Genomic DNA, 26,308 nt, shown 5'->3' with positions numbered 1-26,308 from the left:
CTAGATGCAGTGAGGTATAACAAAGAACCAATCATACCTCTGTACAGCTTCTGGTCTACTTTTGTTCCAGTATCTTCTTTGCTTAAAGTGCAGGTTGGATGCATTAGAGTGTTCATCACTTTACAATCTTCAAGCTTGAACTTCTTCAGAAGCTCCTTAGTGCATTTTGTTTGATGAACATAGACTCCATCTTTACTTTGATTGATTTGAATGCCTAGAAAGAACTTCAGCTCTCCCATCATGCTCATTTCAAATTCATCCTGCATTAACTTAGAGAATTCCTTGCAAAGAGATGCATTAGTAGAACCAAATATTATATCATCAACATATATCTGCACAACCAGAATGTCTTTCTCAAGAGTCGTTCTGAAGAGTGTTGTGTCAACTTGGCCTCTTTTAAAATCATTTTCGATCAAGAAATTACTTAGTCTATCATACCTAGCTCTGGGAGCTTGTTTCAAGCCATATAGTGATTTCTTAAGTTTGTAAACATGGTCAGGATACTTAAGATCCTCAAAACCAGGAGGTTGCTTGACAAACACTTCTTCTTCAATGACTCCATTCAGAAATGCACTCTTGACATTCATTTGATATAATATTATGCCACGATTAACTGTATAGGAAAGAAGTAACCTGATTGCTTCCAATCTTGCAACTGGAGCAAATGTTTCAGTATAATCAATGTCTTCTTGTTGACTGTAACCTTGTGCAAAAAGTCTTGCTTTGTTTCTGGTTACTTCACCTTGTTCATTCAGCTTATTTTTTAATACCCATTTTGTTCAAATAATGTTCTTATGCTGAGGTTTGGGTACCAGATCCCACACATCATTCCTTTGAAACTGATTAAGCTCTTCTTGCATAGCTAATATTCATCCATCATCTGAAAGTGCTTCATCAACTGTAGCAGGTTCAATCACTGATAACAGTCCTATCAAAGACTCTTCTTGTCTGAAATATGATCTTGTTCTTCTAGGACTATCTTTGTTTCCAATGACTAGATCTTTAGGATGTGAAGACTTATGCTTAAATGTATTCTTGGGTTGAATAGCTTGCTGAGAGCCATCTTAAGCTTCATCAGAAGCAGCTTCATCATGTGCTTCTGAGGTGGGTTCAGCTTCTGAACTATCTTCAGATTCAGCAATCTGATCAGGTTCTGGGGTATCTTCAGGAACCTGTATCTCTGCAAAACTTTAATCTTGCTCTGGAGTTTTACTCCCAGGCTCTTTGTCATCAAATTTAACGTGCATTGATTCTTCAACACAAAGTGTTTCTGAATTATACACTTTGTATGCCTTTGACCTTTCAGAGTAACCTAAGAAGATTCCTCTTTGGGCCTTAGCATCAAATTTCTTTAGGTAGAGCTTGTTATTTAGAATGTAACATGTACATCCAAATTGATGAAAGTAAGAGATATTGGGTCTTCTTCCCTTAAAGAGTTCATATGCTGTTTTCTCCAAGATAGGTCTGATATAGATTCTATTTTGGACATAACATGTTGTATTCACTGCTTCTGCCCAGAAATGTTTAGCCAAATTGTTTTCTTGAATCATGGTTCTAGCCATTTCTTGTAAAGTTCTATTCTTTCTCTCTACAACCCCATTTTGTTGTGGAGTTCTAGGAGAAGAGAATTCAAGGACAATTTCAAGTTTTTCACAAAAGATTTCAAATGGCTCATTTTCAAATTCTCCACCATGATCACTTCTGAATTTCAAAATTTTCATTTCTTTTTTAGACTGTATTTGAGTGCAGAAGTTACTGAATACATCATAAGCATTATCCTTACTTTTTAGGAATTTTACCCAAGTCCATCTACTGTAATCATCAACAATAACCAATCCATATCTACTTCCATATATGGATGCAGTGCTAACTGGTCCAAATAAATCAATATGGAGTAATTCTAAGTGCAGGGGATTGTCTTGATGCACTACCAAGTGGATCAATCGAGACTTGGGATCAACTCAAGAGGGAGTTCTTGGACAGCTATTTCTCAACTGCAAAATACTTGGCGCGGAAGAAGGAGATTTCCAGCTTCAAGCAACAAGAGGGAGAAGTCTTTTACGATGCATGGGAGAGGCTCGAGCTACTGTTGAAGAGGTGTCCTGGTCACAAGATGTCAGAAATGAATATCATGCAAGCCTTCACAACGGGACAAAAACCTGATACTCGGATGTTACTAGATGCTTCTGCAGGAGGAACCGTGAAAATCAAGACAGCTGATGAGGTATGTGTGCTGATTGATAGCATGTCTCTTAATGAATATTGAGGACACATTGAGGAAGAGGCGACCCCAAGGAAGAAAGGTATGATAGATCTAAACACTCGGAATGCTTTACTTGCTAGCAATAAACTTCTCAGCATACAACTAGAAACTATAGCAAAAAGGTTGGAAGCTCGTGAAGTTGCACAACTATCTGCAGTGAGCAAGCTCATGAAAGTGGTGCATGCTTACCAGCAAGTTTGGGGTTTTCAGAAGAGCAGGTGAATGATATGGGAAATTATTCTAGGCAGTAGAGGAATCCATACTCAAACATTTATAATCCAAGTTAGGCAGAACATCCTAACTTCTCTTATCGAATCAACAATGTTCTACAACCGCCACAGACAAATCCCCCCCCCCAAGGAACTTAGCAACAACCACCAAGGTAAAGCATAGAAGATATATTGTCCCAAAATATGAAGAATACTCAAGGGAAACTTGACAGATTAGCTAAGGAGATTGATGAAGTACAAAAGTGTCACGAGATTTGCATGAAGAACTTGGAAGTGCATATAGGACAATTGTCTACTGACCTTGCAAATGCTACAAAGACATGATTTTCTGGAACAACTCTAGATAATCCTAGAAATGAAACTTGCAAGATGATGGAAGGGGAAAAGGATGAAGTGAATGAGATTGATACTTTGACAAATGAAAGCAAGGTAACATAAGCATTGGAGCATATGGTGAAAGAATGTTATAACCTTAGAAATGTCTTACAAACCAAGAAGGTGACCAAGAATCCATGCTGCAATAACCTTTTAGAATACCTATTCTCACCTACCGGTAAACCACTTTTTAATAAGATGGTAGTTGCTACCAAGGAAGATCGCAAGCATCATGATAACGAGGGTCCAAAGAAAAAGGAAGACCCTAGATGTTTTGGCATACCAATTACCATTAAGGGATTCTATGTTGGAGAAGTGATGTGCGACCTTGGATCTAGCGCAAACATGATGTCACTATCACTATTCAACAAGATTGGAAGAATGAAGCTAAAACCTTGCGAAGTAAGAATAGGACTTGCTGATGGTTCTCTCAAGAATGTTGAAGGTGTGATAGAGACTGTGGATATCGGCGTTGATGGATTCACATTCCCTATTGAGGTAGTAGTTATGGAAATGAAGGGCTTAGATAGAGCTCAAATTATCTTAGGGAGACCTTTTATCGCCAGTTCCTGAGATATAATAAATATGGATTAAGGGAAAATTATCATTAGATCAGGAGAAGACTATATAAGCTACAAAGTTTCTGGACAGTACGTTTCCTTAAGCAGGATGGAGTGCCGAAAGAAGAACCCAACCTGAAGGTTGAGGAGGAGGATGAAATCAAGGAGCCAGAAGGACAGGGGCTCCCAAGCATAAGTTAAACATATACGTCAGGCACATGACGCTAAGCACGCGCTGAATAGGAGGCAACCTATTTCGTCAAGCTAATGAAGTGCTGGATAGGAGGCAACATATTGACCGTCGGGACTCATACGTTAAACAAGCATTGAATGGGAGGAAACCCATTATTTTTATTTTCTACATTATTATTTTGCTAAGATGAGATGATCTGACTAATCAATTTCTTTTATTTTTTGTTGCTTATTTTTCAAGTATTATGTAATAAAAAATTATATCTTTTGCATTTACATTTACAACCTTTCCTTTTATGCTAAAATTTGTTTTAGTCTTAGATATTCATTTAAAGCATTTTATCTGGAGGCCAATTTATCCTTACATTCAAGAGCACGAAACTTTCTGGGGCTTGCTAGTGAAGGTACTTATAGGATCACCATCTCTTTTCCGAATAGCATAGCCGGTGAGATTCAGAGCTAAATATTTCCATATCCATTCTAGGTTGTTAGATACTTAAATACTTCCAATATATTATGAGTGTTCCATATGAATGCTATTTTTTCTTTTAATTATCAAATCAAACTTGCAAACTCTCCTCATTTTAGTTGCCTTTATTTACTGTTTAATAAGTTTAGCTAGTTGCCTAGTTGAGATAACAATCTTTGTAGATACGATGCTACTTACTACTTTATAACTTGAAAAAGGTATTCTTTCAAAAAAAAAAACTTGAAAAAGGTATAATGCACTTGCTAAATTTAGTCGTCATTCAGGGCCGGCCTAAGGGCCAAACAACCCAAGCAAGGGCTTTAGGCCTCAAAATTTTGGGTGAAAAAAAAGCTTCTAAAAAATTAATTTTGTTATAAGTATATTATATGATAGATAAATTACATACATTTGCATAGCTTAACTGATTATCAAAAAAACCTCAGTAACTCTTGGTCATGAATTCAAATTTTAGTCTGCACAAAATTTTTTGCTTTAGGCCTCTTAATCTATTAAGCCGGCTATGTCGTCATTGTACATACTAAAATTAATTTTATCAAATCGGGAATGTTCCTCTTTTCATAGGATTCATTTATGTATTCAAAATTGCTACCTTCTTAGAAAGTCTTCAATTAAACTAGACTAGAGTTATCAAATTTAAATTAGTGACATATTTATAGATTTTCAAAGTACATGGATTAGCCTCTTACATATTATTAGTTCAACATCTTTTTTTGGTGGTGTTTGGGGTTTGAACCTCAGACCTTGCATATATTATGCATTGTCCTTATCAACTGAGGTAAGTTATATCAATGAAATTTTCTTATTTTCTATAGAAATATTATATTGCTGAATTTGGCTGGAAGATTTTCAGGTTTTGTTTTGGTTTTGTTTCTATTATATGTTTGAAACTAGTAACATGATTTGTGATAATATAAAGCCCCGAAATAATATATGTTTCCTAATATATGTTTCTATTATACAATCACATGATTCAATAAGCTTGATACATGTTCATCTAAGACTTAATAAATGGAAACTTACCTACTCATGGATAAAGCATAAATAACTAGATTAAAAGAAGGTATACATTACATGAAATAGGATCAACTATGAGTTGGATGGCAAACCACCACAAAAACATGAGTTCTTGCTTCAAAATATGCAGATCCAGAAAATTCAAACCCTTGCTTTAAAAACGAGTTTGGCTTTTATAGAATGGGTTTTGTAACGTTAAAAATTGTGTCAACATTTGCAAGTTAGTAGCCAATGCTCGCTCATTCTGGGCCAAAAATCGTGGCAAGATGCTGAAAATCGTGTCACGATGATGAAATAGCAACCATTGATTTTCTTCTATTCGTCTACTTCAATCTGTCTAAAATTGCTTAAGACTCAACTAAAAATAAAAATAAATGGATAAAAACCATCATATGAGACCATGTCATCGCCATTTAACTTCATCACTGCAAGGATCTCATGTCTAACATGATCAATAATAAATATAACTCATTCCACCTTCTATGGAGGATTGAAGACAGACTTGAAATTAGTCGTCAAATGTTCTAAACAAAAGTATGCATCAATAGAAGGAAATATTAATAAAAATGAAATTTTTAACGAATCTAACTACTGTACATTGATTGATATTGACTTTAATATTTAGTGAAATGCTATGCATTGTTTGTCTAAAAAAATAATTACACACCCTGTCACAAGATTGTTAATGTGAAAAACATGTATCACTTATTATCACTAACTGTTGATTAGAGCCTTAATTACGGACTGCATTCAGAACTCTTTATCCCTTTCACACGCTAAACAATTGGAATGTGATTCCTTTTCTATTTTATATTTATACGTTGAAAGGATATATATTATCAGTAAAGGTTTCAGATTTTGTAAAGCATATGTGCTTAGGTTTTGATCGTCCGAATTTGGTACCCAACTATCTCTATCTATCAAATTCTTGGGTCACCCTTCTATTTTTGGGTGAGGGGATTAATCGCTTAAAGTTACAATGGGTCATTATAATCATTAGCATGCTGGACCCATTTAAGTTAGTCTGACAGTGTTAGGTTGTTATCTTTGAGTGTGCTCTCTTAAAGTTTCAGGTTCGATTCTTTTCGATATTGATTTTGATTGGTTAGTTTGACTTCTTAAAAAAAATATTTGCTTGAAAGGGTCTGCTAGTAAACTAAAACTTCTGATGTATTTAATTATTGGGTTAAATAAGTTTTCCGTCCTTATAAATATATCAAATTTTGATTTCCGTCCCTAAAAATTAAAATGAGATGTTTTCATCCCTAAAAAAAATTGTTTTATTTTTTGTCCTTAATGGTTATAATTTTAACATTTTTTGAATATAATATGAATATATAAAGGTTGAACATAGTAAACAGACATAAGATGGATACAATTTGAACATAAAATAGTTATAATCTTGACATTCACACGAACATAAAGTAAGGACCAAAAACAAAATAAATCATTTTGTAAGGATGAAAAAATTCAGTTTAATTTTTTAGAGAATAAAATCAAAATTCGTTATATTTATAGGAATGAAAAACTTATTTAATCCTTAATTATTTTTGTTATAACTTGTTAAAATATTCATTCTACAAGGTAAATGAGTGAACGTTAGCAAATCCCATTGAAAAAATATTGATAGTCATACGTTGGTCATCTGATATTCTGATATATATGAAATTAACATGCAACAATATCAATCACTCTTATGAGTTGCTCCAACACTTAAGAATGTAAAATCTTAAAAGCATAGGTAAGAAATCTCCAAATTGAGTGAGGGGAAAAGCATTTAGATAAAAGTAAAGTAAAAATAACCCATCGCACTCAAAACCAGAAAAATAAATATTAAAACAATGAGAGGAAGCATAAAAGTGATATCATTATTAGAAGAAATGCAAATGTGACCATGAAAAGAAAAGTGAGCTAATTAATTTACACCATAACCTTACTCAATGAAAAAGCACAGCATGTCATGCACATAACTAATATATTTATCAAACTATAGGTGAGACAGAAAAGGACATTTATTGGTTGAAATATGGCTTAAGAAGGAAGCAAAGGAATCAACTTTGTAAGAAGAGGATATGATTGGCGGCTAAAAAACACACAACACAATCCCTTATAGCTAAGCCCTAATCACAAGGAATATATAATATAATGTTATGTGGAAAACAAATGAACGCGCGTCACGTCTTGATTTTGAGGACCCCTTTTGGATACAAACCTCACTCTCTCTCTCTCTCTTTCTCACTCTCTCTCTCTCTTTCTCACTCATGTTTGGTCACTGTTTATAGTTTGCATATGTGCGTGTGAAATGTCATCTTGTTTGTACATATATAGAATTACATCCACTACTAGGTGCACACTAAAAAGGTTATGATGTTGATCAATTCAAAAGCAAATTACGTATATACGTATAGAATAATACCATACGACGAAATAAGAAACAGCATAAACTAATTGACAATTGCAAATTACTCGCACATTCACCCAACGGTCATTGTGATTTGTGTTAAAAGAGTCTAGCATTGGATGAGAGATTGTCTAAACAAGTGTTTATAAATAGGGTCAGACATCACCTCAGAAGTTGGTTTTGTATGGTTTTATTAGGCTCAGCCACAAATTCTAAGATAGTGTCAAAAGTTTTGCAATTGAAATGTCATGGACGTCTTAAGGCCTAAGCATGGTAAAACACGTGTTTTAGGTCTACTTCTAAAAAAAAATTTATTTTTGTCATGTATATTTAGGTCTAAAAAGTCTTTTATCTCGATTTAGTAGTCTTTTAAGTTATGTGTAGACACTAATATTACTGTAGCTTGTATGAGGATGTTAGGTTGGGGAGTTGAAAGATATGGGTAGATTCGCCGAGGAGTGGAACCCTCATGTAAGTTGTTGTGTTGGGGAGGATGCGGGAAGGAGGAATCAATTAATCATCTCTTCATCGAATGATTTCTTTAATAGTATTTGGCATCTTGTTCTTTGTTGGTTTAGGATTTCTATTCATCTAGCTGATATTGGTTTTCATGTGCTGCAATTTGGTGTTGCGCATGTGTTCAGGAAGGATAACAATTTTGTTTTCATGTGATCAGGTTGGCTTGTATCAGGATCATTAGAAAAGAGCGTAATTTTTTAATTTTCTTTAACACACAACTTTCTTTGAAGGAGTTACTTGATTACATCAAGCTTCATTCTTGGTGGTGGTTTTAAAGACTCGCAAACCATATTATTTTTTTATTTCCATTATTGTTGGTCCAACGTCAGTTTGTATTGGTTATGCCACTATATAATGTTTGTTGTTTGGCTTTTGGTTCGGCTTTTGATTTTTTTATTTTGAGTTTGGCTTCTTAAAAAACAATTACAAAAAAAAAAAGTTACAGAACTTAAAAAAAGAAACAACAAAATATACATTAATTTATATACCTAATTAGAATATTTTGCATCTCAAAAAGTAACAAGTAAAAATTTAAATAAAATTATCATTAGCATAAAAAATACATCTATTTTGTTTTGGCAATGCCTTACCTTATAGTTTGCTATAAGCTTGAACAAACGTCGAGCCAACCCTAAGAAGGTTATACTACTTTTTTTTTTTTAAGGAAGGTTATACTACTTAAATTCTACATAAATACTCCCTTATTTAATTTGTTATTTATAAAAAATCACATAAGAAAATTAATAATAATTAATGTACATAATGAAATTGAAAACTTAGTATAGTTTTGCTACAAACTGTGGAATTCAAAGATAGTAACAAGATGCACCTTGTCTGCCTATAAAAATAATAAAGCAACACCACTCAACCTACAAAGCTTATCTACAACGTTCAACGCTATAGACTATGAATCTTTTTTTCTTTCAATTTATTTTCAATTTGAACCAAATGGTCGACTTGCATGATGCCAAGGCAGATGCCACTTCAAGATATTTACATGGCAACTGGCAAGCACCACTAAGTATATGTGCATGAGCTACGTTTCACTCTTTTTTATTACACCGTGCTTCGTTTTGTGGCTCAGTTTATTTTGTTCAAATTCGATTCCAACATTCAATATTAGTGAACAGCTTCTATTTATCGATTTAACTACTTATCTATAGATGTATTTATTTTAAGAAAAAAATTTCATTTAATAGTGATTGTTCACGTTATTACATTACAAATTAATAAAATAAAATAAAAACCATCATATAGTAATCAATTCAGAGACTGAAAATATCAAACCAAACACTAAATTTGTCGCTAACATTGACAACTACTGATTTAGTGGTATTTCACAAATCAATGTCAAATTCGGTTGCACTTTGGTTATCGTCCAATTTAGATTTTGTTCTTGCTAAGGAGAGGGAGGGTTAGACCTAGTTGATGTACCAAACCCTAGGCCCTATGTATGTAGTATATGGGAGTAAAAAGTGAATGTTGACCTCTATATAGTGAGTTTTAGGGTTTTGGGCGGCGATTGAGTGGTGTTTTCCTATAATTGTGCGAGTTTTCTTGGGCATGAAGCTTAAGTTGCTTGTTCCTTAAAACTCGCATGGGTCGGTTGTGTCTTGATCCTCAAGCTAGGAGACAGGCGGTTCGGCTCATAGGCCCTTTGGCTCGTCTATTGGTGATGGATGGCAATGGGATTATTGGCTAACCAAATAGTCTTATCCACAACCCCCTAAACATGAAGCTTGAAATTGTGAAGTACTTTAATAGCCCTTCCTGGTTGAGGTCGACCCAATAGACCAGTCTACGATTGGAATGGATGGCGCAGGTTACACCAACCCTAGCAGAGCCATCTCAAATAATGGAAATTGGTCTATCTCATTGTGGTTTTTTGAATTGTGTTCAAAAAACTTTTCAAGTGAACCTTGACATCGAGAATTTGATAAGAGAAACTTGACCTTGATAAAAGATCAAAATCAGGGACGGACCCACGTGTACGGTCCTGTGGGCCTGGGCCCTCACTAGTTTTAAAGAACCAAAATAAATACTAGTATACTACCCATACACGTCCTAATGATCAGATAGTAAACAACTTTGATAAGGCAATAATGACTCACACCAAGTTATAAATTAAATAAACCAATTAATAATAATAAGACTACTTTTTACCAAATCCCCAAATTGAAATAAACATGAAAGCAACTCTAATTTTATACCGTGAGAGCGAGAAGAAGCATTAACAACATGAACAGGCATAGAAAAATTAGAAAGTGAAAAAATAAGAGATATTTTAATTGACATTCAAAATGAGAAAATAATTCAATGTTTTCAAAATATGAGAAAACTATAGAGAAAAATTGTGATGTACTTCCTCCTGTCACATTTATAAATAAAGAATAACTTTTTAGATTCATTAAATAATCAATGTATCGGGTCTATAAATGTGACTAGATACATTAATTATTCAATGAACATAAAAAAATTTTGCTTATAATTGTGATCGGATGGAGTAATAAAATCTTAGGTTTCTTTCTTTCTGATGATGTCTTCGTCTAATCCCCCTTTTTTTCATACTTAATATTTTTATTGAATATATTTTGGAATATGTAGCTTCGTTGCTACCTCTCGGTTGGCCTACACTACTAAAAATTCATGGGTCCGTCCCTGATCAAAATATTATGATTCTTATCTTACCAATCTTTGCAATAGCAAATTAAGTTTTAACGTGATAATCTGTTATCCATGTCAAATTTGGTTTTATGTTTTAAATTTTTTATCAAATTTATAAGTGACATAAATCAACCAATTAAATTCAAGTGATTAATAAGCTTTGATACAAATTATTCAAAGAAAACCTCTAAATTTGATTTTTAAATAAAATAAATTTTTTGTCGTTTTTACATACTCACAATTAAACTCTGAATTACCAGCAACATTTCCCACAAGAATGGGAAGGTTAATAGGAAAAATAATAAGTGTCATCATTTTTTTGCACGTCTTACATGTGAGAGTCCTCTTCCCCCTCGTATGAAACTTTGCGCCTCTGCCCCCTGCAAAAACATATAAAAATAAATAAACTATAAAAATGCAATCAAGTCAAAAGATAAAGCGACTCTTTCCAAAAAATAAATAAACAAATAAAGTGGCTACACATGTTTAAAAATTCCTTAAAAAATAGGGTAAATTAGCACAAATTCTTTTCTACTGTACATTTTGATTGTCCAGGTTCAAGTTCGTTGAGTAAATATCATCTTTAAAGTAAATGAAGAATATCATTATTATAATTTCTGTCAAAAAAATATATCATTATTATAATTACATTTAAACAGTACAACTACAAAGAATATAAAGATCATTATTAAAATCCTCTTAAGAAATTTCTTTGTCCTTTACACATTCTTTAATTTTTCAATACTTTTAACTACTTTTTCCTCAATAACCATAATTAATTCACATACAACGTGAGACGGGCAAAGGATTCAAGGTGGGTGCCTCGAGTCGTTCACGAGTCGTTCACCTCATTAGTTTTCTTATTTGCTTTCTATTTGTTTTGGTTTTCGTTTGCTTTTATGGAAGGTTTTGGTTTTTGTCTCCCCTCTTCTTTGTACTTTTTTTCTTTCTTTCGTTTAATATATGATTGGGTTCTGCAGCAGGAGACCCCTCTGCATCCCATCTTTTGCTTAAAAAAAAAATTCACATACAATAAAATAATATTATTTTATTATATATGTATATTGCTCTTCAAATAGAAGTGTTATAGCATTTTAACCAATTACAACCATATTTTTCGTCCTCTTTTCATCGGTAATTTAAATTGATCTCCTCTCCATTTCTCATTATGATCTCCATTTCCTTTACTACTAGAGTTTTATAAATATTAAAGATTAAATATAGTATAACTACCAGGTTTTCTTCGGCAGTTAACTGCAGCCGGTTTTGAATTCATCGCCAGTTAACTGCCGATGGGGTAAAAACGTATTTTACTCGTGTGTCTCAGCCTTATCATATGTGTCAACAGCAATTTTCATCAACTGTTCATCAATTATATAAGATACACGAATTTATAATTCTAAAAACACATTATTAACTTTATGATGGTATGGATGGAATTCCTAACTAAGGTTTTGAGTTTAAACTTATATATATATATATATATATATATATATATATATATATATATATATATATATATATTAAGGATTAAAAAAAATTATCCTTGTGAGCTTAACTCAGTTGGTAGGGACAATGCATAATATATGCAAGGTCCGGGGTTCGAAAAATAACATTTTCTAATAAGTTGTGTAAACTAATTTCTTATTTGAAGCTTTCTTTAAAAAATTATTTATCAATAAATTTTTTACAAAAATATAAAACATTATAAAATTATTTAAAAAACTATAATTAATGGTTCTTAAATAAGTCCAATTAAAATTTCAAACCTCTTATATAATGGTAAAACGGTAAATATTGGACTAAGAAGTTTTAGTATCGAGTTATGCTAGTATCTTTGATGGGATGTAAATGTAAATTCACTTGTAAGTTGAATTATAAGGTGTTCTTCTTAAGACACCATTTTCTCACCGGAAATTATTTGCATAGAAAACTCCAAAAGAATCATCTACTCGTCTAAGTTACTCCAAAACTTTGAAAATAAAATGATGAAATATTGAAACAAAATGGAATACTACTCTCTCCAACTAAAGGACATATTAACAATTGGATTGGAGTGATATATAGCACAACCTCAGTGACGGATGTAGGCTGTGGCCATGCCCATGTGTGACTAAAACCACACATCCAATTCCCCAATATAAACACACATTGTTGATTGGAATTGAGGATTTTAGAATTGTTTATGAATTATGATAAATCAAATTTGGACATTGTTGTTTTGTGATGTGAATGAATGTCGGTGATATTTGTTTGGTTTGGTTACTTGAGGATGAGTATGTAAATTTATTGGTGTTGTTTTGTATAATGGGGTTAAGTAAAACGCAAGTTCATGATCATGTTCTGTATAATTAATTGAAAAAACTATGTTCTAATCATGATCATGAACATGTAATCTTTATGTTTTGATCACTCAAAAAATTTCGCCAAACTACTTTTTAAAAATTATTTATAATGACTTCAAACAATGTTATTTCTTTTTTTTAATATAGTTTGCATCATTGTTTTTTTGAAATTTTAGTCACATGTATACTAAATATCTAGATCTGCCCTTGCAGCCTTCAAACAAAAATTATCTAGCACAGGTCGACTCTTTGATATCATTGTATGGTCGTTCCACAAACTTTTTTTTTTTGTATGGTCGTTCCACAAATTTAAATTGTTTAGACACGTTCATACAAAAGAGAAATTCTTTCTTGCACACAGACACAACACATCATTGTTGGGCACAACAAACAAAAATTTGACACATGTCAAAAACCTTTAAAACCAGTTTTCATAAAAAACGACTTAGAAGGTTGAGAATATATAAAATAAATCCAAAAGGAAAAATGATTTTATTACCATTTATTTTAAACCCAAATTATCAGGATATTACTCATGTAAAAACACAAATTAGATGGTGCGAAGAAACAGCTCGGTACTATCTAAGAGAAGATTTTGATTATTTTCTCTTTAAAGAAAATATAGAATTAGCTGATTCGTTAAGAAAAAATCTTAAAAAATTAGTCAGATAATTCATGGATGGATTAATAAATCCATTTGGAAAAATAATACCTCAACCATTCATATTAGAACCTAATTATAATAATATAATTAGAATGAGAAACCAAATTAATTGGTTAAGAGAAATAGCATACTGGTTTCTAATAATTGAAAATGATTATTCTATATATTGGGAATATGAAAACTTTGCAAATCTTTTAAGCCTTAAAATACAAAAGTTTATACATGGCTAATAAGGGTGTAAGTGAAAAAATACAAGATATTTTTGAGAATCTAACAGTACTTCAGAAACAGTTAGATAAAATAGTAGAAGTTCTACTAGAAAAAGAGTTTGAAGAAAAACTCAATGAAAAATTATCTAGTCTAGAGGAGAACCAAAGATTACTAGACGAAAAACTTTCTATAAAAATAGATGATTTAATCGATCTATTAAAACTCTTACCCACAAGAGATAAATGTCTAACCCTAGAACAATTACAAATTTTTGTCAAAAAAGAGGGGGGAGACATGATAGAAATTTCAGAAAATATTGAAAAACCAGAAAAAGAAATTAACTTTTTCGCGCCGTTACCCTAATATGGACGAAACAGAAGAAGAAATAGCAAACCAGTTAAATGAATTACAAACATTAATGGCTTCCCTAGACATTAATAGGAAAAACCAAATAACCGAAGAATCTGATGACGAAAACAAGTTTGTTTACGACTTTGGTTCAGAAAGTTCTTTCAGTATGGAAGAAGAACCACAAGTAGGACTTGTAAAAACTAATGAGCAACCAGAATCATCAGAACAAGGACGTAAAAGAGGACGTCAAGAGGGTGAAGAAGAATTCATCGATCAACAAATCATTCAAAACAAAATGGATGAAAGAAAATTTAAACAAATACCATCTAAATATATACCTGCAATAAATCGCCACAAAGAAGATAATGTTTTAAACATTGACTGTTGTGAGGATGTTAAAAAAGAACTAAGAGGTTGGTATCATGATCACATGGTAACAATCCAATTAGATCCTACACTAGGAAAACTAAGTTCAAAAAGTATTTTTAACTATTTAAAAACAAAAACTATAGGAAATGCTTGGAGTTTCATGTCTGAACAGTCAGACTCAAAACTTCCACCAACAACTGAAGAAGTAATAAATCATGTCTATTCAATTTTGAAAAAAGAATTTGTAGGTTTTGATGAGCCAGAAGCAGAATCAGACCTAGAAAATACAAATATTCATAGAATCTTTAATCTAAGAATCTGTGATATGTGTTATGTTGAACCATTTATATGTGAGTTTAGCAAATATTATTATGCAATAAAACCACAAAAAAGATTACAATATAATCTTTTAGGATTATTTTACAATAAACTTCCATCATCTGTAGGAACAATAATGGAAAAAGTAATCCAAGAACACTTAGAGGTGATCATAGGATTAGACGATACTCTAGGAACAAGGATAACTGCATTAAGAAAATGGATATCCGAAAAATGCATGGAAAAAACTGCTAAAAGAGAAGCAAAAATAAATGTTTGCTGTGATAGAATTCGAGACAAAGTAGGAAACTACGGTTGTAGTAAACCTAGAAGAAAGAAAAAGAAAAAAGTTTTTAGGAAAATAGATCGTTCTGAATATAAAAGAAAAAAGAAATTTCCTAAAAAATTCAATAAACAAAAATACTTTAGGAGAAATAAAAAATATCCTAAAAAGAATTCATGTCCTAAAGGAAAGAAAACATGCACATGTTGGTTGTGTAATGAAGAAGGACATTATGCAAATGAATGTCCTAAAAAGAAAGATTCTAAAAAAGAAACCTTGAAATTAATTTGGGAAGTAGGTTTCGAACCAATAGAATCAGATATAGATTCTGACGAAAGTAGTATTTTTGAATATACTACTGAAGATGAAATTGAAGAATGAGTAGGAAAATTCTAAAAAATGGAAACCCTAATGCAACATTTATCCAGGTAACACTGAATAAAAAGAAAATCATGGGTTACATTGATACCGGTGCCACTTTATGTTTTGGTAGGAGATCCATAATAAAGGAAGGATGGATTAGACTACAAAAACCAAAAGAAATTATCTTTGCTGATAAGAAAAAACACCAAATCTGGTTTGTTCTAAAACATGTTTTTATAAAAATTGAACATAGATACTTCTATGTAAAATCAATCTATGAACATGATTCTGGAATAGATCTGATAATAGGAAATAACTTTTTAAAGTTATATAATCCTTTTATCCAAAAAACTGACACCATAACATTAAATTGGTTTGATGTCAATAACCCAGAAGAAAGTGAATTTGTTACAACAAACATTATAACAAAAAATGAAATTTTAAAAGCAATTTCAGAAAATCTCAATATACTTAGATGTATGTGGGATAAGAGAAAGTTTTATTTAACAACTGAACAAAATCTAGAATATCATCTAGATCAAGTTTGTTCTGAAAATCCATTAGATACTATAATAAATAAAATACAAGATTTAATTGTTGTAAAACTTAAAGATCCTAAAAAGGAAGTCAAGGTCCTATACAAAATCCCTTATTCAGGAGAAGATAAGGAAGAATTTAAAAAAGAAATAGCAGAACTATTAGAGAAAGGATTAATAAGTCCTTCTATTAGTCCACATTCAGCGCCAGCTTTTTATGTAAGGAAACACAATGAGATAAAAAGAGGAAAAGCTCGAATAGTGATCAATTATAAAAAACTTAATGAGGCAACTATAAGTGACTCATATAAGTTACCAAGAAAAGATTACATTTTTGAAAAAATAAGAGGATGTAATTGGTTTTCATCTTTAGATGCAAAATCTGGATACTGGCAGTTAAGGTTGTCAGAAGAAACTAAACCTTTAACAGCTTTCAGTTGTCCAGAAGGACATTTTGAATGGAATGTTTTACCATTTGGTTTAAAACAAGCACCATCAATATATCAAAGATTTATGGACAATACTCTTAAAGGTCTTGATCATATTTGTTTTGTATATATCGATGACATATTAATTTTTACCAAAGGTAGTAAAGAACAACATGTTAAAGATGTTATGACTGTTTTAAATAGAATAAAGGATAGAGGAATTGTTCTATCTAGAAAAAAGTCAATACTTTTGAAATAAGAAATCTAATTCCTTGGTCTTATCATAAGAGAAGGAGGAAAACTCGATTTGTCACCGCATGTTCAAGAAATTTTTTTACTTTTTCCTGATCAATTAGCGGATAGAAAACAGATCCAAAGATTTTTGGGATGTTTAAATTACATTGCTAATGAAGGATTTCTTCAAGATTTAGCAAATGATAGAAAAAATTTACAGAAGAAGGTATCTTAAAAAGTACCATGGTCATGGACACAAAAAGATACTGAGGCTGTAAAATCTTTAAAAGAAAAACTAAAAGTTTTACCACAACTATACAACCCAACAGAAAATGATTTTTTGGTTGTAAATGTTGATGCAAATCAGTTTACTTGGGCTGGAGTTATGAGAGCTCTTCCTAATGGTAAACAAAAATTGGGATTAAATCTCAGTGGATATGTTGAGGATGAAACCCCACAACAATCCTATACCATTGTGGGCGCAACCCCACAGTTAAAATCAGATATCCCTAATGGACGATCAGATAAAACATCAGTTTCAACTGATACAAAACTTGATTATTCAAGTAATAACATCCGAATTAAGGATAAAGATCTTGTTTTATGCAAGTATGTTTCAGACTCTTTTAAAGATGCTGAAACAAGATATCATATCAATGAGAAAGAAACCCTTTCTTGTCTAAATGTTTTAGAAAAATGGAGAATGGATTTAATTCCATCAAGATTTTTACTAAGAACTGATTCAACTTATGCTAGCGGATTTTGGCGCTACAATTTAAAAGTTGATCATAAACAAGGAAGACTTGTTAGATGGCAAATGCGCATCCAACAATTCTATCCTTATATTCAACTAATAAAATCAGAAAACAATTGTTTTGCAGATACTCTGACAAGAGAATGGAGCAAGCTCTAAAAGTCCTCTACAATAGCTTGAAGCAAAAAGATGAACAGATTGAAATTCATAGCCAAAAGCTAAAACAACTCTCTTCGGAGAGGGGGGAGATGATTAAAATGATCGAAAGTCTAACCAAGATCATAAATGTTGAAACTCCAACAACAACAGAAGAACCAACAAAAAAGACTTTGAATGAACAACAAAGTTTTTCATCAACATCTTCAGCAGGTTCTATGCCAGAGGAAGATACGAAAAAATCATGGGCTGAAAAAGTTGAACAAGAAGATGAAGAGTCAAAAAATGGTTTAGACCAACCAAGCGATGCTGTCGATCTACAACCAGAAAAGAATGTGTATGTCATCTTTGATGGTCCGATGAAAGGCATCTACAATAATTGGGCAATTGCAAGTCTTCACATTAATGGTAAAAATGTTAGACACAAAGCTTATCCAACAATGGAAAAAGCAAAAGAAGCTTATAAGGCCTCCTACAAGGAAATGGCCATAGCAAAAGACATTGGCCAACCATCAAAAATGGAATCTAAAAAGAAGGTTTCAGTAGGATCAATTATAAATCTTCAAAAAGAAAAAAAATAAGATAAAAACCCTTGATGATTTTATGGGAAAGTGGAGATGGCTAGCCAACTTTAAAGAAGAACTGGCAATTGAATGTTTTTATCCAGTTAATACCAAACATGGGGTAAAAGCTAATACAGTTCCAGGAATATCCAAAGAGTTACTTAAAGAATTATATGACTACGGAATGCTTAAGACTGTATATCTTGAGGAAAAAGAAGGTTATAGATTTCAAGAACTCGCTGATCTTCCAAAAGAAATCGGTGACACAGCAAAAAGATTTAATGATTTTCTTGCCAAAGGAAGAGAAATATTTCTCCAATTCGAACAAACATATCCATGGTTCGAAGAAGAAAATAATCAGATGGCTGTAAGACCAAGAACAACTATAAAGATAGGTATCTCAAACAAAACCTATCTAGAACCAAATGCAACAAGTGTTGGATGGACATTAATCTCATTTGTTCAACAAATGAAGCGTTTTTATGACTATCTAATCAAATATGGGTCATCCATTATCAATTATAAAGTTTTATATGTCTCAGATTATTGTTTCATGGTCTGTGATTCAAAGAAAAAGGTCTCTACAGAGCACCTCAAACAAACACTTTAATTCGAAGAATTATTCTCAGGATTCGAAAATGGTCTCCAACGGATACCAGATGAAGTACAACATGAGTGCTGTCAATACTTCTCAACCTACAAAGGGCATATCTGTAAATGGTGTGCAAAAGACAAAGTGTCGGCAGAAGAAGCCAAAATACCGACAACTTCAGCAACAAGAGATAAGGCTACAGAAAAAGCCTAGACACGCGTCATGTAAAAATCATAATGTAATAGTGAAACCTTATCATCTGAGTCAGATAGGGTCCACTTAGAGATAAGAATCTTATCACTTTAGGTGATAATGCGTTTTCTTTTCCTTTGCGTGTTTTAATTGTTTTTCTTTTTTTTGCTGTCATGGATAAGGACAGATGAACCACTTGTAAGTCCTTTCCTCCTATAAATAAGAGCATCGATGCTCACTTGTAAATTACAACTTTAATCAATGAAGTAAGTACCTTTAGTTTGTAAAAAACATTGTGGGAAAGGACTTCGCAGGATTTGAGGTTGTCATAACCAAATCAAAAGATTTTAAATTTTCAAATATCAATAATCGAAAGATTATTTCAAATCCAAAGGATCGAAAGATCAAAATCATCAACGATCCAAGACAAAGTCAGGTATGATTTTAAATATTTTATAATTTTTACATTTCATAATAGAATATAGTATGATAAAAGAAAATTCATCTGGTTTTATGGCAGATGTGTTAATAGATCATATAGAAAAGGTAGATTTTACCTTAAAACCAGAAGAAAATTTCAAACAGAAAAGTATTTTTTCTTTAATAAAAGAAAAATTATCTAGAGAAAATATTCTAAAATATGGAATGATGATAGGAGAAGTTCCTGTACCAATGGAATCAACAGATGGATCTGTTGTAATATCCATAATAGACGAAGAACAAATTAATAATAGATTAAAACATTTATCGTTAGAAAAAAGACAGAAGATAGGATATATTCATATATCAACTATCCAAATAATTATAAAAAGTACTTTTATGAAAGGAGTAAATTCAGAACTAGAACTTCTTATAGAAGATGCTAGAATGAATAAAAAACATTCATTAATAGCCGAAGGTGAAGGAAACTTAATAGGTGGAAAAATAAAATTTGATATAAATTTACAAATAGGCTTGAGTCTAAATGATATAGATCTAGGCAGATCTTTAGTAATTCATTATAAACTTAAAGATCAAGATCTCATGAGACCAGGAAACCATCCTTTTAGTATAAGTTATAAGATGAATTATGCACTAAGTAACTCTCATTATAGTATAGAATTTAGTGGAAAAGAGAAAATACAAATAGATGAACTATTTGCACCATTAGTAAAATTAGAATCACCAATTCTAAAACCACTAAAAAGGTCAAAATCAATCATGACTATAGAAAGAACACCTCTTCTAAAACAAGAAGAAAGTACTAGTGAACCAAAGTTTCTACCAGCAAGAACTTCATTAGATAGTTATGAAAAAAGAAAGCTTAATAAAGCTTTATCAGAAATAAAAACTGAACTTTCAGGTATTAATAGAAAATTATAATGCCAGGAATAACAATAAAAAATGAATTAAGATTATTCAGAATAAAGCTAGATAACCTAGTTAACAGAATAGAAGAAGATTTCTTCAAAATAGAAATGAAAAACACACTCTGGGGAATTCATGATTTAATGATTTTACAAATTTCATATATAGATGAAATAATAGAAGAATTAGAAGGAACAGAAAATGTTTCTATTATACAAAAAGAAAGAGCCACAACCCTGTTATGGCCATCTCAAAAACTATTTGAATTTGAACAATCTTTAGAAAAAATTATAGGAAGTTCCTCAAACATATAATGCCTGGTTTAGGTCTTATAACAGAATTAGAACTCTTTAAAGAAAGATTAGAGAACATAGTCTCTGATATAGAATTTTATCATAGAAGAATTGTCCTAAGACAAATTCTTTTTCATTCTAAAGAATTCGTACAGTACCATATAGAATATATTGAAGACTTCCTAAGGGAAATAGAAGATTTAGAAAATCTTACTAATACACAAAGAGAAAGAGCTAAAACACTCTTAAAACCATTTCAAGGTTTAATTAAAATCGAACAAATGTTAAGTCAAGTTCGAGAAAATTCCGTTGGCGATTCTGCCCACAACCTGGTATCAGAGCCAGTATTACAATCCTAAGGGATGAAGATAAAAATGAAAATAAAAATAAAAATATTATATTTTCAAAAAAGGCAAAAACTTTTTAAAGTTGCTCTTTTACTTAACCGACTTAGTAGAGTCTTATATGATATCAGCTAGTCTTTTAACCGATTTAAAAGCTCATAAATATGAGTTGTCAAAATTCTATTGGCTGTGCCTAAGAAACAGGTGTTAGGCTTGTGCCTATGCAAGTGTTTCTCCATACAAAAATACATATTATTTAATTATTTTATTTATAATAATAAAAAAAATCTTTCACTTTCTACCTTTTTGCCATATTTATATGTGTGAATGATTTAGATTTGTGTTACTGTCGCATAAGCATTACTCCCGTCTATTTGGCCACTGAATCCAGACATGAGCTTTCATCCAAACCTTTTTACTATCCCCAAAAAATTCTCATATTTGAAGATATTGGTTTATCTTTTTTTTTATAACCAGCTGGTATTCATGATCGACTTTATCTGTACATTGATAATCAAGTGTTCATCAATTCTATATGATACACGAATTCATAATTTTAAAAACACGTTATTAACTTTATGTTGGTATGGATGGAATTCCTAACTAAGGTTTTGAGTTTAATCTTTGTGTATATAGGTGTGTATACAAGGGTATGGTATTAAGAGAGCTAAAGGAACTTATTAAGCATTAAAAAAAATGAACAAGTGTTATATAAAAAAAATTGTTTTTAAATGCTTCAATATCTTGAATACAATATTTTGAGATAAATTTTTCACTTTAAACTTCTTAACAAATGTCCTTAAAAAATGAGTGATTACTTCACACCAATATAATAGTCACCATATAAAATTGGGATCCATGACAAACTTGTGTCCATAAATAATACGGAGTACTACTGGTAATTTCTTTTGGTAGAAATAAATTATTATTTTTAGTCCCATTAAGCTTAGCTCAGTTGGTAGGGACATTGTATAATTTATGCAGGGGCTGAGGTTTGAACCCCGGACACCCCACTTCTCCACATTTAATTGTGTGAGCTCTAGCCACTAGGCTACTAGACAAAAAAAAATTATTATTATTATTAAGTGGAAAAGAATTGAAATAAATTAAAACCTGTAATGCAATAAAGTGGGTCATTATCATGGTGCATAAAAGGGGTCCACTGAACACGGTTCTTTAAAGCTTTTGGCCCCCTACAAATACCCTCTTCATTCTCCCCCATCCTGCATTCCCATCACAAACCATTCCACTTCTCAACTCAACTATATACATCACATTCTCATATATCTCCCTCTTGCTTTGCAATTTGCACTCTCACAGTGGTCTTTATCTCTCACTAGAGAGAAGACCTTCTGTTTGCTGTTTTGCTTTGCTAGCTTACAGGTAATCAATCATCTATTCATTATTTATTTCAATATCATGGCACATACTTTGTACTTTTCCTATTTTGCGTTTTCCAAAATCATACATGCACGTTACCCAACTCTTCCTAGTAACTTGAAATTCTTTTCCTTTTTCCACACTTATCTCTCACTTAAATGGATCCTCTACAATAAGGTATATGGTGCAGCTGATTATAGATCGTTAGGTTTAGAGAAGAAATTTTCTTCTCTTAATCTAATGTATATAGTCACTTAAACTATATAGAGGTTGTAGAGTAACCAAGTTTATTTTTCAAGTTACTTTAAAAAAAAAAAGTTCAAGTGTTTTTTATTTATTTTTTTATTACTATTAGTATATACCGCTTTGAACTCAAACAAAACAAACTATTTACATGCAAAAAATATTCGTTAATTTGATGTAATCTTTTTAATTTATACAAAAATTAATATATTCTCTAAATTACTCTTAATGATATTTATTTCTAAAGTATCCTGGCATTTTACTATTGTCATGAATTAAATGAGAAGTATTTTTGAAATAATTATATTAAATAAGAAAAGTTAGTTAAAATTTGCTAATAATTTAAGATAAAACTTAAACAAAAATTGCTTTTATGTTACCCAAGAATAATAGTGATATATATTGCTCTTTTTGGATTTTGTTATTTGGTGTTTTCTGTTCAAAATATTGATGACTTAATGTATTGTATATGCAGATAAGTGCAATTTGTATCGAACATGTCAACTTGCATGACCATGAAGATAGAAGAAGACACTGTGCTCAATCAGAAACAAGGCATAGTCACTATCTTGAACTGTAACAGTGACACTAATTTCACACCTAATTCACCTCCTTCTTTGAGAAGAACTCTCTCAGCTGACATGTCATCCAAGAAATGGCTTCCTCCAAAGGGTTCCTCTAATCTCATCAAGAAGATTTCATCATCTGAAAATCTCTCTCAGTTGCACCCCAACAACTCATTTTCATCCTCTGAGGAAGATCATGAGTTCAAAGAAACCAAGCTGGATGATGAAGCTGAAGCTGAAAGAGAGAGGCTTGAGATTTGGAGTTCAATCCAGAAAAACAAGAAGGAAGAGCAACAAAAAGGTGGGTCATTTGATACATGGGGTTCACTCATGTGTTTGAAGACTAATGATGAAATCTCCAAATCTCTTCCACCTTACATTCATCCTCTTGCTAAGAGGACAAAAAGCTCTTTGTCTAGGAAGAGTCTTGAAATTTGTACTGAGAGTCTCGGATCCGAGACTGGCTCTGATGGTCCGGTGTCCTCTTATCCTCCATCTGAGAGTCTCGGATCCGATACAGGTTCTGATGGATTGTTGTCCTCTTATCCTCCGTCAGAGACAGAGGATACTGAGGAACATCAACAAAACCAACAAGAACAAGAACATGAAGAAGACAAAAAAGAAGTGGAAGACAAAGAACAAGAAGTGTTGGAAGTGGCAAGGTTCAATTATGGTGGTGTTGCCGCGACTACTAAGAAATCGCCACCACGATCTTTCCCTCCACCACTTCCTTCACTCTCTCGCCAAGACGGTCCCTCTCTTCAAATGAGGCCACACCGCGACAACGGAAGGTTGGTTCTAGAAGCTGTGTCTCTTCCTTCATTGAACAACTTCTGTGTTCAACGCCAAGATGGTAGACTTGTCCTCACTTTTGCAAATCAAGACCAAGAAATTGTTGAGAATGATGAGAAAGAGAATGATGGAGTAGGTGAATTGGAGGAAGAGTTTGAAGGGTTTGAGGAAGAAAAGGATGATCCATATGAATATGAAGATGAAATTGAAGATGAGGAAGTTGAAGATGCAGATGGAGATGGAGGATCTAAGAGTGTGATAGAGAAAGGGTCCTTTATGTCATTTGACAAAACTACTATAAAGAGTAGTATTCATTGGATAGGATCAAATAACAACATGGTGAATAAGCCAATTGGAGTAGTGAACGGGAATCCAAAGTGGTCAAAGAAGTTCAATAATGAAGTGGATAACAAGAATTTTGAAGACAAAGATGTTCAAGTGGTGGAAGCTAGTCAAATGGTAAAATCACTTCCACCAAGAGTGGCTAGGTTGATTCCATCAGCACCAAATGCAGCAACTGGTTCATTCAATTTAAATGCTTATGAACATTATTGGAGGACCACAAAACCAACAACAACAGCAACAAAAGGTGGTAATTATCCACTTGGACCTTATCAAGAGAATAATAGCAACAACGATAAGAATAAGATTGTTGTGTCTGCAGCAGGAGATATGAAGAACATGAACATCAACCATGTCTCAAATGATAAGCAACAAGTTTTGGTTCTTAAAGGGAAGAATGGTGATTACTTGGTTCATAATTTGAAGAGTTGCAAGGATTCAAGAAGGTCTTTTCTGTTTTGGGAACCATATTGCATTGCTACTTCATGAGTCCCACCTCAACAACAGTCACAAAAACTTACTATTACTGCTTCTAATTAATCCAACAACATCCATTGCTTAAATTCAAACACCGCTAGCTTCGTCTGTTTTTATAAGCACTCTTTTGCGCTCTACAAAAGAGGTTTATAATTACGGACGGAGGTAGTATTTACTGCTCCATATTTCCTTGTTATTGTGTCTACTAAGTTCAAATCCTTCAAGAAGGTGTAATGTAGTGTAGTCAAATAAAAGAAAAGGGATAGTGAGAATTACTGCTTTATTTGTAAGTTGTCAAATAATTTATAATATATAATATATATCTATTACTCTTTCTCATTGGTTAATAATCAATTACATTGTACAACATAATCTTGGCTCATCTTTGACTTGGTGGGAATGTCTTGTCCTGCAATAAAACATGATCTATCTATCATCATTGTGTTCTTTAACTTTTCAACTTTTATGCTTTTGTAACCCACAAGCCAATGAGATTTCAGAATGGGTTGTGTCATGTCTAAATATTGGTCTTATTTTTGGGAACACTGTGATCATTCCTTGATTTGTTTTGCCTCTTCTGGATGGTGACTAATTCATACTAAAGATTTTAGAATCAACTCATACTAATTTGTTGATTACACCAAGGTTTTTATCCTAATTACATATATAGTCTCTAATATCAAAGCTACAATGTCTCTAGATTTTACAATTATAGGTTGATTGTTGGATTAATATAATTATTGAAAAATCAATATAATCAGTTTCATGATAAATTAAATTCAACAATCCAAGGACCAATCTTTGATTATAAAAGTTGAAGACATTGATTAGATGATCATCACTATTGTACTAAATAATCAAACTAATTGATTATCAAAATCAGTGTCCACAATTTCAATAACTAATTAAAGGTTGGTCCTTAGTATTTATGTAATTACTCTATCATTGGATTAATATAACAATTGAACGACTAACCTTTTAAGCATAAAGACAAGAGATGCTAGCCATGCAACTATAAGAAATTAAATATTATTTCCATGTGTATTTGCAACATCATGATTCATGAGGACATTTTATTATGATATGATTAAAACATGAAAACAAATTATCGTGATGATGACAACATCATCAGCTTTCAACTGAAATATATTTATTTAGCTGCCACTTTCTGATGGTGGGGGTGACAACTTACCATTATGGATAACAAAACAACACGAATTTAATTAAATAATTAACAATCATGGAGTGTGATTTTGTTTCCAATTTGTTGTTAATGGTATTGCATGTATCACATGTCAATATACATTGGCAAAAATGCAATTAGAATCCTAGATCACTATGATTTAGTTACAAATCATAGCACGGTTATCATGTTTTTGATAAGATTTTTGAGTGAAAAACCACTAAAGTCCATAAAATTATAGCAATTTGATCTCTTAAATTCTTGAAATGGTAAAT

The 26,308-nt window shown here is 32.0% G+C and overlaps 2 protein-coding genes and 1 pseudogene across 2 annotated transcripts; all 3 read left to right on the top strand.

Annotated features, from left to right (window-relative positions):
* The first annotated feature begins 1,922 nt into the window (after nt 1–1,922).
* LOC146929873 (uncharacterized) lies at nt 1,923–2,514 on the top strand (annotated as a pseudogene).
* A 552-nt stretch (nt 2,515–3,066) lies between these two features.
* On the top strand, nt 3,067–3,441 carry LOC146929872 (uncharacterized). The gene has a single exon (XM_085707423.1). It carries the CDS (start codon nt 3,067–3,069, stop codon nt 3,439–3,441), a length of 375 nt encoding a protein of 124 aa, XP_085563549.1.
* Nucleotides 3,442–22,277: 18,836 nt separating this feature from the next.
* On the top strand, nt 22,278–25,185 carry LOC146929871 (protein FAF-like, chloroplastic). The gene is made up of 2 exons (XM_085701593.1): nt 22,278–22,433; nt 23,149–25,185. The coding sequence occupies exon 2, from the start codon at nt 23,171–23,173 to the stop codon at nt 24,860–24,862; it is 1,692 nt and encodes a 563-aa protein (XP_085557719.1). The 5' UTR covers nt 22,278–22,433; nt 23,149–23,170; the 3' UTR covers nt 24,863–25,185.
* Nucleotides 25,186–26,308: the final 1,123 nt, after the last annotated feature.

This window comes from Medicago sativa, chromosome 4 (genome assembly GCF_051527215.1).
Source record: "Medicago sativa cultivar Bolivia chromosome 4, Bolivia_mono, whole genome shotgun sequence".
NCBI lineage: Eukaryota > Viridiplantae > Streptophyta > Magnoliopsida > Fabales > Fabaceae > Medicago > Medicago sativa.
Note: the sequence above shows the minus strand (reverse complement) of the source record. Positions and strands in the feature narration are given on the sequence as shown.